The sequence below is a fragment of the Strigops habroptila genome, chromosome 8, assembly GCF_004027225.2.
Source record: "Strigops habroptila isolate Jane chromosome 8, bStrHab1.2.pri, whole genome shotgun sequence".
Taxonomy (NCBI): domain Eukaryota; kingdom Metazoa; phylum Chordata; class Aves; order Psittaciformes; family Psittacidae; genus Strigops; species Strigops habroptila.
Genome location: NC_044284.2, coordinates 51,560,372 through 51,577,600, shown reverse-complemented (window position 1 = coordinate 51,577,600; position 17,229 = coordinate 51,560,372). Strand labels below are relative to the sequence as shown.

Sequence of the window (17,229 nt, the reverse complement as noted above, 5' to 3'; positions counted from 1 at the left end):
TGTTTCAGGAGAGTACACTTTGTTCCTGACAACTATTAGCTTTTGTCCATTCATCCATCGATTTTATTTTGGGGTTTTTTGTTCTATTATTGTAAGGCACCAGCTGCATACAGCCCTTGCTTTAACATGAACTCACACGTTTGAAAAGAAAGATTCTTTTATTAGGGCAACAGCTATGCAAACAATTTGTTTTGAATTTTTTTTTCGATGGTTTACCCATGTTGTGAAGAAACCACAACATGGTGCAGACACAATGCTAGCCCAGGCACAACTTATTCCTTGCTCAGCAACTGAGAAAAACAGTGTGCTCTGCCTTGTATACCTGTGCACCAAAGATGGGTGAGGAGGGGCCTGAGTGTACATGTTCCAAGTACTACAAAGGAAAAAATCCTTCCTGTTACAAGCAGCAGGTATGCATGCACTCACCTTCTGCTTCCAGGGCCAGGCACACAGCCAGCTCAGGTGTAACAGAATTCATTAGCTCAGACAAATCCCCATTCAAACAGGTCTCTCATTCTCTGAGGGCCATTTCCAGTCTGGAAAAGTTTCAGCTACTTTTGTTCAATGCAGAATCCCAGCAAATCAGCCCAGCAGACATGTCTCAGCAGCATATGCCCAGAAACATGAACCATGGAGAGCACGGTGAAGAGAACTACAGGGCTCCATGGCACGTCAGCTCAAACCAAGCAGAACTTCTTACCTGCCATTCATTTCATTGCTGGCACAGAAGCAGCTCCTGCAGATCCAGCAGCTCTACATCATGTTTACCCTGGACAAGGAGAGCTGGCAGCGCTGTACCATGGCTACCTTGCACTCTCCACAGGATCCTTCAGATATACTGAGCGGGCACGAACAGAACAGCTCAGGCAAAACCATGCACTTCTTCCCTGTCACTCTCCTCCCCAACCAGTATGGATAAAAAGTGAATTTACCTTTGAAAAGCATCTAATCTTTGGCCTATTCCCAGCTGCCAAATAGGCAGCCCAGCAGGTTCTAATTAGTTGCATGTTTTATGAAATACAAACTTCCCACTGAAAACTACATTCAAACACCACATTTGTCTCAAGCAGATCATCCAACAGCCATTCAGTGGCCACAGTTTTGGTAACCACTCGAAGGCAGAGTAAACCCAACAGCAGTGTTGCTTCCTCTGTACTGTTCCTCCTGTTCATCCTCACAAGATTCAAGGCAGACTTTATCAATATTGAATCCTTCCTCCAGTGCGTAGTCAAACACTGATGTTTAAATGGCAAGGGCAGTGCCATCATCCCCGGGGCTGCAGATGTTAGCTGTCCTGGGAGTGGCACACAGCAGCAGCTCACTGGCAGCCCACTTTTTGTGTTAGCTCAAATAGTCCATGTCAGAAAGAGAAAATTGTAACGCAGTGGCTCTGTTTACCTGAAACCATCCATATGGTAGGCATAAGAACATAGTGTACATACATATGTAATGTATAGGGAGGAACGTTTGTGCTGTTTGATTCTAGTTGAAATATTAGGCAAGTGAATTTATGCCAACAGTAAAAATATATTACTTTTATACAGCTCCTTCAAGTCAAAAGCAATAAGGTGATGCATACACATACATATGTAAACATATATGCATATACCTGAAGTCACCCTCTCAGGTCCTCTACCTATTCCTCTCATTTCTGAAAGCAGTAAATGTCTTTACACTCTGAGAGAATCAAACTTACTGATGGTCAAAAGGCAAGTAAGTGACCTTCAGTAAGTGATAATTAGGAAGAGAATAAGGCCTATAACTCCTAAATAAGGAGCCCTCTGCACAGGTTTTAATTTTCAGATAGCTCTCTCGCTTACATGTTCTTCACATGGGTCTGTTACCATCCTTTAATAATAAATCAATGGAAATGAATATCAATATCCTGCATTTTCACCCTCACTTTCTCCCATTAGTAAATAATGAACACATCACCAGGGCAAGCAATCTACTGCAGTTTTCTGTAGCCATAGTTTATTTTTCTTCCCTGTCATGGAGAATTTAGATTACTGGGGAGAGTGGGAGATTATTTAACCCATTCATCTATCAACCGCTATGCACACACTATTACTATACAAACAAAGCAAGAAGCCTCTGCACATTTCCTCCCATCTAGAGGAGGAGTTGACTACATTTATCTAAGAATCCTGAGTTATCATAACATATTCTATCAGCTTTGCCTTATAACATCAGAAGATTCAAAAGCAGCTCAGGACTGCATGATTTCTCTGAACACAAGTACGTCTTGACTTCAGGTTGACCCTGAAATTTTCAGACATTTAGGAAAACTAAAAGTAAATAGTTAGAAATTAAGCAGGCAGTGACCACACAGTGAGAACCAGCCTAACTCTCAATTCTAGCCTTTTTCTCTGTTATTTATGTGAAGGAGTGGAGACCTTCACTGCAAATGTCAACAACACTTCACATTGTTGTTTCTAAAATATAAGCTTCTCGCTTGTATCATTAAAAAGACATGGGAGACCTGGAGACCTTTCCACTCCATGGGGCTTACTGCAGGCATTTCACAGGGTCTACCTTCTGCCTGCCTTGAAAGTAGGGAAATTGGGCTGATCATGCACTCTTGAGTGGCCAAGAGAAGAGTTTGACATTTTTCAAGTTGCCCGTACCAGCCATCTTCCTCAAAAATCAGCAATGTCCTTATTGCCAGCAGTAAGTATTTGAATACCATGCACTAGGGTCAGGGAACAGTGCACTGCTTCAGTTGTTCTTGTCAGCACTTCTGCAGGGCACTAGGCATCAGCTTCAGCTTTTGGGAATACACTGACTAGAGTGAGGTTGATAGACATTCCTGAAGCATTCCAGTCGCATCTGCATATGGGTCCCTGTCCTACAATAACAGAATTCCACGTGTATGTCAGTTCCCGGGGTGAGTAAGCTCAGCACATTGCTATGGGTTAAACAAATCGTAATATTTACAAACAAGTTGTAAGCACAAACCCAGTGCATACTTTTAGTACCCGAAACCTCAGCTCTGTATAAAGTTCTTCTTCAGCATTTTTTTCCTTAAGATCTCACTCCACGCAGGAGCTGAGGAGCGATCTTTTATGGAAGGATTTGCCACCCTCGTGCCCAGCACAAGGCTGTGGACCCAAGTCTCACCACATATTCTGTCCTTCAGCTCTCTCCCAGAAACAACTGTCCAGCTGTAGACACACGTTATAGTATCGTAGTGAAGATAGATTAATTGTATCTTAGCAAAGCTGGGAATCCAGTGAGCACAGCAGTATCAAAACGAGTCTGAAACTCCCTGCGCCATTTCTTTAGATTACTGCTCAGCTTAGCTTATGAGGTCTATGGAGGAGAAAGCAGCTACAAAGACTTCCAGAACTTAGAAACAATTGCAAACACGCGAACTGGCTCTCAAGGACAGTTAACAACAAACTGCAGGAATCTGTCTCCAAATCACATTTGCGTGTAAATACAAGAGAATGGTTTCTTGAGGTTATTAGCTGTACCAGATTTGGGTAGTTTACTTGAGATACACCTTACTACTTAAAACTGCCACTACTTCCAAAACCCCAATACTTCCACTGATGACTTTTCATGGTATTAAGGCAAGAGGCATATGGTGTTGCATAGATACAAAACACAGAACAAAAGAAAAACACGGAAGACTGAAGATGCATGGTGTCTCACTAACAATCTTAGCAAAAACTGGCATGTGTTAAATGTAAGCTCCAGAAAGCCCCTTAGGCCTTTTTTTTATAATAAGATATAAATAAAATACATCATAATTGGACACTTCATTTACATCGTAGTTTTGGAGCCTTCAAGGACTTTTCTTCCAAGTTTTTCTTCACAACCAAGAGTTTGTTCTTCCAGAATACAAGCTTAGTTCCCAACATAATCCCATGGCTTGGAAAGTTGGAACATCTATTTAGAAAAACAACTATGCCAAAAAATGGGCAACGTTTTGCAATAACCATGCATTAACCATTTTAAGCCAAACTCAAGTTTGATGTGCAGGAAGCAATAAAGCCTGGAGAAACAGGCTAATTCACGCCAAATGAAAATGGTCCTTGAAAGATTCACAATGTGCTGTTCAAAGACAAGCAAGAGCATAAATACAGTTGCTTTGGAGGGCTGTTCTTCCCTTTGTTGCTGCATTTTTGATGCCACTTCACAGATGGCCAAGCACTGTCTTCAAGGCCAAAAAAATCAATAACTACTACAGTGATTTTTAATTCTCCTGACCCTTGCAGAAGCATTAAGATGTGGCACTTCGAAACATGACAGCCAGAGAAGACCCGCTCTTCCCTCTAGGAGGTAAAAGATAGGAATAATACCCATGTCTCAGTTGCACTTCAACACTTCTCAGAAGAACTCCAATACGAAGTCACCCGATTAACTGCAAACTTCGGGTTTGAGATCTCCCTGGGGCACCTTTCCCTTTTCAGCGGGTTGGGAGAAAGACTGTTCTTTGAGCACATTCAACAGCAAAGCATCAATTTTGATTGAAATAAGGGACTGCATTGGAGGATTGTACTTTCATCAAGAGAGCTCAAGAGTGAGAGTTGATTTAACTTCAAAATTCACAATATAACTTCCCTTTAGACTTTAGAGGCTTTATTCAGTAATGAAAAGCTGATCCCCTACCTCTTCTGAAACTTAATTTTTTCCCCTTCAAACCTCTCATTTAATTTCTTGAGGCTATAAAATCAGCTAGATTCCCTGGGGAAAGAGCCACATTTTTATAGCTATATTCCCATGTGATAATGGCAACTATTACCAATTTTGGTCAAACGTAAAATTCTACTGGAAACTAGCTAAAAAATCTGCCTCAAACTCAAGAAGAAACAACAATCTTGTGTTAATACCTACTCTGAACAGAACTAAGGGCTATACATGCTCATACTTCTTGTTTGTTACATGAAGAACACGGAAAGAACAACAAAAAATACTCACAGTAGGAAAACCATCAGTACAACTAACAAAATAAGGAAAAGATTGGAGAATTAAAAGCAGAAAAAAGACACCTCATTACCAAGCACACCCAGTCAAATGTAGAGAAGGTGTCCGCATGTGGTACTTCAGCCTCTATAAAGAGCTGGAAGAAGAAGTTAGTTGGAAAAGACCTACTTTCCTCATAGTTTTTCTTTGGGTCAGCTGTAAATCTCAATTGTGATGTCTAAGTGACTATGTTTTCTCAGAGATAAAGCACTGCTCATGCCAAGAAAGTTTATGTGGAAGAAAAATCTATGCAAGAAAAGAACACGCTCAAAAAGAGATTTTTTTCCTGATAACATTTTGATATGCCAACTTTTGCACGCCTGAAAACTCAACATTTTCACTGAAGATGAATGACCTTCTCCCCATGAGACTAATGAAACCACTGCTAAGCAGCACTGAACCACAGTTCTTCCCAGACGCACTAACACAAAAGAAAACATCCAAATAAAACCCAGTACAAGTACAATTAACCATTGCACAATACATCTATTAGCATTGGTGCTCTGGGCAAAGACTTGATTTCTTTGTCATCAAATGTGTCACCAATTCCAGATGCCCCTCTTGTATCAGATGAAAAGATGAAGTCCCCTGGCCAGTATGTACACACTACATGTGATTAAACTATAGTACTTAAACAAAGAATCATAAAATCAACTAGGTTGGAAAAGACCTTTAAGATCATCAAGTCTAACCTTTAGCCCAGGACTGCCAAGTCCACCACTAAACCATGTCACTGAGTGCCTCGTCTACACGGTTTTTGAACACTTCCAGAGATGGTTCTTAGTATTCTCTTATCATAATGGGGGAGAAATTGCTTCCTAGATTCCTGGTGAGAGGCAAATTTAAGATGGTGACAAGACAATCACTCCCTAAGTACCACATTCAATAACAAACTGATTCAGGGCCAACAAAGCAGCCTCTCTGCTTAAAACAATCTAACAGGGACAAAGGTAGAAGCGAAGACCTATAATTACTGCTAAGCAATGACACAATGACTGACTATCTGCATGGAAGACATATTATCTGATCATGTCTGTTCCGTTTTTTTGTGTATGCTGTGCCATATGTTTTCACTTAAGTTCAAAAAAAGCTGCAGCAACTCAACTGTCCCATCCGCACTACACAGAGAGGATGCCAGATACGAGCTACTCTTTCTTACGAAAGCCTTTTACATTCTTTAAGTCACATATACTGAGAAATTCTATTAAGAGTCAGGTATTTCTCCAGTCTTGTTTGTTGCCCTTCTCCTAATAACACTTCCCTTTTGCTAGAGCTACAGAGGTAAATTTGGGGAGGAGGCCCTCTGGGATTAATAATCTCAGTAACACTACAAACAATTTTTCTATTTCTTATTCATTGACAAATTTAACCCTAAAAGCAGTGCACATGCTAGACAATCTCTGCAACAATATGCACAGCATGTGCATATTCATACCTCCATAAGTTACACTGACAGAAGCCCTGCTAGAAAAGGGTGCAAATACAAAAGACATTTCAATTTCAATAAAAACGAAAAAATCTCCATGCAACTCATTCAAGAGCCCGACATTGCTGCAGTCTACTTGCTCTTAAGTGAAAAAGCTGCAAGAGCAGGCTTGGTGGGCACTGGGAGAGAAGAATTCCTACAAGCAAATTAGACCCTAACAAATGGTGAAATGTGAGAGGCACTCCAACATCCCACTTAATGCCGAAACAATAGCCTGGGACATAGGAGGGTGCTCGGCAGCCTGAGCTGTCCCCCGCAGGACATCTTGACATTTGTAGCTTTTGGAGTTCGAACTTTCTGTTACAGTTTGATCTTCTCAACAACTCTTAAAGTTGACTAATTTCATCGTGTTCCTGAACGACATCCCCTGCTCTGGCTACATACACACTAATAAACAAATCAGCAGTAGGGCATGGGCCCACACTCTTCTACATGAGCCTGCACTATCAAAACATCAGCACAGTCCCTGATGGTTTTCAGCAGGGCCAAATATCCTCCCCTCAATAATTCTCACGCATTCATAAGGTCACAAGCTAATTCAGGCCAGTGACCTTTCTTGATAGGAAGCCTGGATATAACCACACTCTTGGAGGGGGCGGGCAGGGAGTTAACCTGTTTGAACAATGAGCTCAATTGCCTTCAGGACCAGAGGACAGCCATTTTATTTATTAACAGAGATGGAGTTATCATTTCTAAGTGCTCACAGTGGCACAACCCGTTTCTAGATTCTGTCAAGTCAGTAGGAGAGGAGAGAGCAAGCTCAACATGGCACTAACAGTCCCATTTTTTAAAGTAAGTGCAGTCTTCATCTATTTCTAATACCTTGTAGAGGTCACTAAGAGACCACTGTTCAGAAAGAATTTGCAAAAGACTTCCCACTGAGTGCCTCATCTCAAAGTCCTGCTCATAAAGCAGTAGGGTCATCACATGCTTATTCCTGCGCTTCTTCAGCAGACAAGTAATCACCAAGGTGGTTAACTAACGATAGCAGCAGTTTCCAATCTGTTATGAGATGTGCATTATTCCTACTGCAATAGTCTGTTTCAGAACCACCATCATTTGGGGGAAAGTCTATAAAAACTTTCGTATTCAGAACCATATTCACCTTGAGGGCTTCTACACGCAAATGCTGTTGGAGAGAGTGGAGCACTCTGGTCATAAACCCCCCTGGCACGAGCTAATGGCCAAACCAGAAAATGACCAGTGGACAAAAGTAGTGAGCATTGTTTTACGAAGCAACACTGTTAAGCTTTCTATGTTATACTGAGTACTTTTTAGCATCTGAAGATGGAAGAACTGTCTTTACAATCACATTCTTTTTGAAGAAAATGAAGATCCCTGATGAACTGTGTCAAAATGATCAGCATGCTGCCTTCTCCTTGATATGATCACCTTTAAAGAATGGTAGTCCTGCCCTGAAAATTTCTGAGCCATTTCTACTCTTTTACATGTAATTTATAAAGACGTGCTGCTCCAAATTAGTGCAACTCAGTAGACAACGCTCCTCAAAAGCTGCTTTCCGCTAAAGATTGCAAGACTTTTTCTTGCAATCTTGAAATTGTTCTTTCTTGGACCAGTAAACACCTGATGATGGATGAAAAATTACTTATTTCAGTCTTTTTCAGAGACAAAGCAAAGAAAAACTTAGCTAAAAGTCTGAAGAACAGAGTGAAACTTTAACAAGAGAAAGCAGAAATGGTGAATTAGCCTCTGAGCTCTCAAGAAACTCTTGATTTCATAACTTTAGCACTTTCAAACCACCACAGATAAATTTCTAGAAGTTTCTTGGAACATGCATCATTACTGAAAGTGAACTCATCCTTTAGCTGTATTTCACACACACACACAAAAAGCCATTTTGCACTTGGATTAGATCATAGTGTCTTGAAAACACCGGGTGATATTCACCACAGTTCTCAGGGAAATCTTCCCATTACCAACCCAGCTGCAGTCAGTATCTATAAACACCGACCGCCTTTCCCAGTGTGATGCACGTCAGAAATCCCAGCTGATGGTGTCACAGGGCTTCGTAATGCACGGAGAAAAACTCCTGCCCCATCTGTTTCAACACAGGCATCTCTCTACACTTTCTCAGCCACGCCGTCTACTCTTTTTCCCATGCACATCCCAGCTCTGATAGTCTTCATCTCGCACCAGCACGTGACTGAGCTCCATGCTGCCTGCCTGGATCAGTTGTTTGGATATCATTAGATTGCCCTGACTGAAAGCCCTAATGAGGTGCTGATCCCATCATCCAATCACTCAGCTGAGCCCGAATGCATCCCATGGGACGGCCAGAAAAGACTGATGCAAGAATTCCAAGTGATGTGTAACATGAAAGGGCGCCATTCGCATCACTAGGACTCACAGCCTGTCAGCACAGCCATTAGAAATCCTGGGCTAGAGAGATTTATAATTCAACCCTCCCACACACAGAACTTGCTCCAGACTGAAACTTGGCACAAAATTCAGTCCCAGGAGGGCATTAAAAAAAATAACCCATTCAACGGTTTCCGTCCCATGGCTTCAGCTCACAGCCATTTAAATAATGGCAATTTCTCATTTCTCTTTTTAACTGAGGAAATCCAATACAAAACATCAGATTTACATAACATTGCAGTGGTGATACAAGCTGGCACCAAACCGCGGGAGAAGGCTGCCAGAGCCATTCCGTCATCCCCGTTCGGTGAATTTCTCTATTTGGATTCAGTTTAACGGAATGATTTTTATTAGGTCTAGCTGACATCATCTCTAATCTGCAAATCCCACCTCCACGTTAGCCAGGCAGCTTGCCCTAGCTTTGTACACCTTGTGTGCCTCTTAGAAGGCACACAAGGTGTGCCTTAGAAGGCTTGTGCCTCTTAGAAGGGCACAAGCCCAGCTATGGTCAACACAGCCTTCCACTTGTGCTGCCACTGTTATTTCCCTGCTGCAAACTGCTGGCTGATTTAGAGGACAGTAATTAGTTGCCTATTGAGCTGCAAAAGACCGACTGGACAAGGAAGGGACATATACAAAACAAAGAAGGGAATTGATGCAAGCCAAGACAAATTTGTCAGTAGAGTCTTTGATTTAATCAGAGGTTGTTCTGACAACTACAACACCTGCTTCCAGGGAGAGATACAGACCCAAGCCCATTGTGGCTGCAGTTCTTTCTCCAGCAGGTATTTAAAATCCCATGGGGGCCATCTGTAATCTTGAGTGTGTCACTGGGAAAAAACCTTTGAGGTTGATGCAATGCCACAAACACTTTTCAATACTTTGGGAATATCAGACTTCAGGAAGCCTGCAGCAGATCACTGCGGTGAGCATAAGCCTTCTCCTCCACCACTACACTCACTCAGAGAGGCCTTTGGTAGGACATATGGGGTAGCTAGGAGCTTGGGTCACCTTCAAAACATATCTTCTGCTGGGTGGGCTACTGGCTCCCACCTCATCACCACCAGCACCACTCCTGCTCTCCACACAGCATATCTGAGACACACACCCTGCTGCCACACTTCAGCTGGAGGACAGGGCATATTACAAATCATCACCAAAGCATCTGAACAGATTTTTCCTATTTGTTATACAAGCCGACAAGTAGCACAACTATAAAATAATTACACGACCAAATGTTATGAAAAGAAAATGAAGGCTTGTATCAGCGGTCAAACCTAAGGCTCCAAAATTCAGGAAGAGGAGTCCTTCCTGTTCTTTAGAGAATTGGTGATTTAAAGGTACTTTAAATCAGTTTGGACTTTCTGTCGCCATCAGCAAAGAGGCTACGGCAGTCAATGTCAAAATGCTTCTTCCAGAATGTGGTGGTAGGTCTAAATTGCCACTGTGATACTGATTCTCTCCATGTACTAAACCATCATCCCTTAGACCAGCCTCTGAGGTCCACGTTCCAGCTGCAAAAACCCTTCTGTGTTTCTGAGGGCTACATGTACAATATTTCTCTCGAACAGGGGAAAAAAGCTGAGCCCAAGGGACCATCTGAGCTTTCAAAATGGAAGAACAAGATGGGGCAAACATCTGCAAAACCATCTTCTTTTCCAACAGCTGCACAGTTTTCTCATACCTTGTCCTTTAATTCCAAAGGGGGGTACAAAGTCCCTGATACGAGCCCATTTCCTGAAGGAATCATCCAAGAACATTGGTGCCGGCTTCGAGAACCTGAGAAAACCAAAACGAGAGAGAAATTAACTCCTGAAGTAGGAAGGATAAATTTCTGTAGGGAGGTTGAGAGAATCCATTCCTAAGTGCTGATTCTACATTCTCACTGGCAATACAGTAATGTGGAAGATTTTACTTTAACCCAACAAATCTGTCAGAATTTGTGCCACGAGGACACCCAAATCAGGCAAGTCGTAAGCCTAGCAATCACTTCCACTCAACAACTTAGAACTTCCCCACTATTGTCTGGCTATTAATTTAGATACAGTAAGGTGTAAACTGCGACCAGAGTTCAGGCAGTTTAACTTCAAGCTCTGTAAGCACAAGCTAATTTATGTGCTGTCTATATGAGTCCATGAGGAAGGGGTGCAGAGTTGCCTTTATATTGTTCATTACATATCTGTGTGCTGCTCTGTGCAGGTGTGAATGTATGTGGAGAGCAAGGCTGAGGTTATCTGCTCTCGTGGCTGCTTCTACCTCACTCATATGCACACACACAGCAGCTACTATAAGACAGGCAAGACAGGAAACTTTTCAGGAGATCGTGAAGCAGCACTTAAGTTTACAGAGAAGGGAAATTCAGTACAGATGTAGGTGTTTTCTTCTGCATTCATTAACATATAAATGACTCAAGAGAAGTCCTTGCCAAACCAAACAGATTTATCCAAAATCACTTATAAAAGAAGAGAACTTCTCCTTCTTAACCATGTCATTATGGGAATACATTATCCTAATTACACCCTCAACAGACAAACACAGCAGCTACTAAAAATGTGTCTTTTCTAGAAACAATTAGTACAGTGGCCAGATAGAAGGAAACAATTAGCAAGAGAAACTGCAGAAATATGAACTTTCACATGGAACCATTTCAGAGTATGAAGATCATTGCTAGAAAATATGCTAATACTATGTTCATTCAATCATACCAAAACAGTAGCAGGAACGTTCTGGATCAAAATCAATCACACTATGCTATAGAAATGAAGAAATGAATGTACTGCATGTTCAGAGCCAGAAAGCACATCTCCATTACAGCGACACTGCAAGTGAAAGGTACATGTATCCAAAATAAGCGCAGCCTGACAAACCCAGGTACTATAACAGGATAGATGTAATGCATTGATCTAACCCTCCCTTTAGGCTGTTTTTGCACTGAGTGTGCAACTTCATGCTACTGCGATCAGATAACTTTTGGACTTGAAATACCTGATTTAAGATAAACTCATCTACACAAGATAAACTCATCTATGCAATGCCACAGCCAAGTACAGAGCAATAGTTTCAGACAGCAGCACAGTGAGGAAAGGATGGAATGAATTCCAAATTACAAACTGCTCAAAGTATAGTCCTATCACAGATGCCCAGTAAATCAGAGCTTGGGAGCAGGAAGAGAGACCAAGAGTACTTAAAACAAGAAGACTCAAAGCCACCCATGCATAGCGCTTCACACCCACTCCTGCAGACTTTAATAAGATCATCTATAACTGTAAGAGCAGGATGAACAGATTACATGGCTGATCTAGAAGGAAAGAAATGTTTTCCAGAGCTGAGGGTACTAAAAGATCTATGTAGCTTTGTCTGGGAAAAGATGGGGAAGATGCGTTAGATGTATTGGAGCTTCTGAAGATCTTAAATAAAAATACAAAACCCCAAAGGCCTATTTAAAAACAAAACAAACAACAAACAACCAAGCCCCAGGATACAATAATAGTCTGAAAATATCCTAAAAACTTCAATAACCTGACAAATTTCTTGAACGTTTTTTCAAGCACCTTGGTGCATGGAAGTGTAAGTATTTTGTTACTCTGGTGGGTCTCCAAGGACTTATTTCCACCTTCTTCCAGAATCAATATGAGGAATCTTTGCAGGATTCTCATACAATGCAAGAGCTTTTATACCCTGAATGGCTACAGCACAGATGTTCACAGCTCTTCTTTTATAGCTACCACTTGAAATAATAGCAGAGGCCAGAAGCCAGATCCCACAGAACAGTCGCCATTCTCCTTAAGCAGCAGCTGCAGTGAAGGATGATTGCACAGCCTGGGGGTGACCAGCACCTTTGGGCTGGTTTGTTAGGTCACCGAGCTGCTCTGGTTGCTGCTGTGACATGCGATCTTCAGGAAGAACTTGGATGCTTCACAAAATACATATATGAGCAAGTTTTATTCTCCTCTCAAGAATCAAGAGGATTCCCTACAATACCGCTACAAAGTAGTGCAGTGTAAGTAAAAAATGTAGCCAGTTCAGTTCACCTATTCAAGAGCACTGTACGAGAAAGATGGATAGGCTGTAAGGTTGTGCCTAACTCAACTCAGAAGTTGGTATTATTTATAGATGCAATTAACTCTCCTATTTGCAAGTCAGACACCAGAATAAAACAGTTTAGAGTAGTCTGACATGGACTATGGAGTGTCTGTCCCTAATGCAGATTCCCCCTTACAAGGTGCCTGGTAAAACTAGGAGGAAGGTCAGATCCTCCTGGGGCTCCCTGGAGTCCCTCAAATCATGTGAAGCATCAGCAGGACTGATCTGATGCTCTGTGGTGTTCCTTCCGCATCTGACAACCAGGGGACCAGTGATGTCCAAAGAGAAGGGTGAAGTGACCACTGGCCTTTTTATTGTATTTACTACAAGCAAACTTAAGGACTTTTTTAGCAAAGAACACAATATAGCCTTAGACCACCTACTGTTATTTGGTAATATTTAACACTAATGTACACAGAGGTAGGGAAACTGATTTTTGATTCATACTTTTCCTTCATTTAAGAGCGGGGAGGAACAGTTTGGGGGAAAATATTATATCCATATGGGGAAAAAAGGAGCAAATTAGAGGATATTTAGCTCCCACAAATCTTGAAGGTAATACCATTTTGGAAATGTTAAGAAATCATGAATGCCGTAAGCTCGTGATCTATGAAAAGCACTTTGGCACCTCAATAAATCAGCGCGGGCAGAACCGATGTCCAGCAGTGACAGGGAAGCGCTGTCTGCCAGACCTCTCCAGGAGCATGGCTGTTCTGCTTCGGCTATGAAGCCCATCTGGCATATTCTAGGGTCCTTCAGGAAATATCACGATATGCCTCAAACGGGCCATGGGAATGCTCTCTGCAGAGCACCTAAAATACATTCCAAGGAATGTGTGGGAGTTTGTCAAAAAGAAAAAGTAAATGTTTCTGAATGATGTTAAATTCTGTATCCACTGAGCAGCTTGCATACAGGATGCTGCATTTTACCCAAGTCATCTGTCATGGCTTCCTAAGGGCAGGTTAGCTTCACCTACAACCACAGCTGCAGACCTGAAGCAGGCTTGTGCTCTATGTCCAAACAGCACATCAAGGGAGAGTTTTGATTCTTCAGATTTAAATTTTAGGCTTTTCCTCTCTACAACATCCCAAATTCCAGAACAGACATAATGCACCCTCATAGCACATGACAGCCTTGAAAAGATGAGAAATTTGGGTGCCTGTGGCACACACTTATGAGCTGCATGATTTGGGAGAGAAATGCCAAGCATTTAAATCTCTAGTTTGAATGGCATCCCTGATAAAACAACAAATTACATCTAAATAGACTAAAAGCTGGATATATTCTTTACAAGTTACAGTCTAAATGTCTCCCAGCTCTCAAGTGTGTGTTCCTTATACAAAGACGTTAGTAAAATCTCTAAGACAATTTGTCACTGCACACTGCGAAAGGAAGCATACTGCCAGAAAACTATTCTTTAACAGGAATTTATGTGCACAAGTAAGCGTGATATAAATTTGTGCCTAGGGGATTCCAGCTTACACAACAAAAAATTACGTTTCCAGTTATTTTCTCCCTGGCAAGTAAGAAGAATTGTGACCCCAAACCATTTCTACCTGGAAGGCTGAACTAGCCTGCCAGAAGCTCCCCAGCCAAGTTTTCCAACCTTTTCCATTCTGTCCTTGATACACAGATCCAATCACAGCTACTCCTTTTTGATGTGTGCTGAGGCGTTCAACATCAGCAGCACTAACTTCCCAAAGTATCTTGCAAATTCTAGACTAGCACTGCCACTATTCACTACTGAACAATTTCAGACATTTAATCTTGACTGGAATCTGCTCCTTACTCCTACCTGCTGCTTTCAAAGCAATTAATACATAAATGTGAAGAAGAGAATATGCTAGACCAGAGAGAAAGTAAAATAAACTGATTGATAGTCTTTAGCTTTAACGAGGAGGGACGAAGATAAGATCGAGCCCCTGGGAGAGTAGAGGAGATGGCAGCACCATCTTTCTACAAATCATGACACTAAGTAAAGGCAGATTGGCAGCCACTAAGCTCCACTGTGGTCTTATTTCTCAGATACTTCCTACCTACCTCCTCTTCCTTCCCTCTTTTAAGCCACCCTGTCCTTTTATTTTATTCTTAGAGAGAATGAGCAGCAGCAATGGAAAAACTGGAAGCTGAAGGAAAAAACCCAAATGGCGCTGGAGCCCAATGTTGTACATAACGTGCACGTCGCAGTTCTAAAAGGACATGAACCACCTTTTTTAAAAGAAAAAAAACCCAACACACAGAAGAATGACTTATTTGTTCTGGCAACACTTCTGTCTTGTGTTTGCTTATGCCCAAAAGCATCCATGGTTAGACAGAAGGCAAAAAAATCTACCAATTCTATTAATAAAATGGCCAAGGCACTCTCACACTGAATAATTAGCTCTGATAGCAGCATTTATAAAAGTATGGGGAGAAAACCCAAAATAACCTTTTCCTTTTTCCCTCGTGAGACCTAGATGTATATTCTCTCTCTTGCCTCCCTTCTCTGGGGAGCAACATGGTGTGATAGCATAGGGAATGAGGAGGTTTGTGATGTCCTGATTTCACATTTCTCATTGACATTAATCCTCTGTCAAAAATCCAAGCAGTTCAAAGATTCCTCAAGCAGCTGAAAAATTTAAGAAACCACATTAATAAGGATTAACCCCATCCTATCACCAAAATACTTCTTTTCCTAAATCAGCAAACAGAGGAGCCAAAAACCAGATGGCTGCAAGAAGAAAATCTACCTTAACGTAGAGATCAGGCCAAAAATTAACTTGATCTTAGCAAACTGCAGAAATGGGCTAAAATAAAATCACAGGCCAGACTAGATGATCTCCAGAGGTCCCTTCCAATCTTAACAATTCTGTGATTCTTGTGAATATGGTAAAGACAACTTAGCACTGAGGAATGGTTGGTGAGTGCATCCTACCACTGCCATTTCAAACCCCTCGTTCTTCTTTTGGAAGAGACAGTGAGCCACTGATCCCTATCCATCTTCTTCCATGCTATTCCTGCCTGTAGACCCCAAGTGAACCTACAGTTGTCCCTTTCAGGCTGAAAAGTCCTCAGCTACTTGGCCATTTTCTGTATAGATGACACTGAATTATGCAGCAGTACAACACTGCTTTGCTTTGTTCCCTGCCCTTTCCCAATAACTCTACCATTTGGCTTTTGTCTTTTACTGAGCTGGTGTAATCACTTGTTCCTTTGCAGCTCTGCAAGAAGGATGAGATGTAAACCATGGTTATTCTCACAGGAGGGGGCAGTAAATGCCACAGCCACTGCAAAAAAAAAGACTTTATTCCATAAGCAAAGAAAAGGAAGGGCCAGGTAATGTCCACTGAACAAAAAACCCTCTACCCACCCACAGGCAATGTAGAAGTTATCCTAGTTATTCCAGTCTCCTCTCCTGGGAATGACTGCTCTGTACTTTTGAGGCACTTTGGAGCATCATCAGCCTTCTTGCCCTCTCTGCTCTCCATCACCTAGTAGGTTGTTTAAACTCAATGGTGCTGGAATTTCCCCATTGCCTGCACACTGCTCTATTTAGAGCCAGACCAGCTGCTCCAACATATCTTAAAGGGCCTCCATACCCTGCACTGTGGTTCGTACACAGAACATTGTCATGCTATTGCAGAAAAGATAAACATCCTATCACAACTGAAAAATGTAACTATCACAGCTGTAAAACCTGTTAAGTATTCCACTTTATTCAGGATCTGAAAACATCAGCTCAAGGACCATGTCTGGTTCTGGGTCTCAGGCAAAAAAAAGTGAATAAACTGGAAAAAGGCTGTAGGAAAGCTGTGAAAAAGACCTAAAGTCTAGGAAATGTGATGTCTGAGGAAAGCTAGAAAGAAATAAATTTTTTTAGTCTAGAGAAAATTGAAAGAAGACACAATAAGCCGTTAAATATTACAAGGCTGCTGCAAAAGAGAAAGGTAATATCTCCATATCCCTGGCAAATAGAAGTAGTAGCCCTAGGCCTAAAATGCAGCAAAGGAAACTTAAATTAAGCATTAGTAAGAGGTCTCTTATGCTTAGCATTATTACACATTGAAATTTATTGCCTGGACATCGGTTACAGAACTCACATCACCTACATTGGTTTCCAATTTTATTGTATTATTTTTAAGAACAGGTTTACATCTATTAAGCATGGGTTAGCCACAGCTGTGTCTACTTTTAAGTGGGAAAATGAAACAGATGAAGTCTTGAAGTTCTGCATAGGTCTTCTTTTAAAACCATTTTTACACTGGACTAACATTGCTAGGAGGTGACCATGTACCCAAGCTACAGTCTGCTGCAGTTGGGAATCAAGAGCT

At 41.6% G+C, this 17,229-nt stretch overlaps 1 protein-coding gene across 9 annotated transcripts in view; it reads right to left on the bottom strand.

The window, feature by feature from the left end:
• Positions 1-17,229, bottom strand: part of ST3GAL3 (ST3 beta-galactoside alpha-2,3-sialyltransferase 3) — a 199,563-nt gene that overhangs the window by 66,980 nt on the left and 115,354 nt on the right. For all 9 annotated transcript variants that reach the window (XM_030495513.1, XM_030495509.1, XM_030495512.1 and 6 more), the window contains one exon: positions 10,521-10,615. In XM_030495513.1, the coding sequence (XP_030351373.1) occupies positions 10,521-10,615 (95 nt within the window). The remainder of the gene's footprint in view (positions 1-10,520; positions 10,616-17,229) is intronic.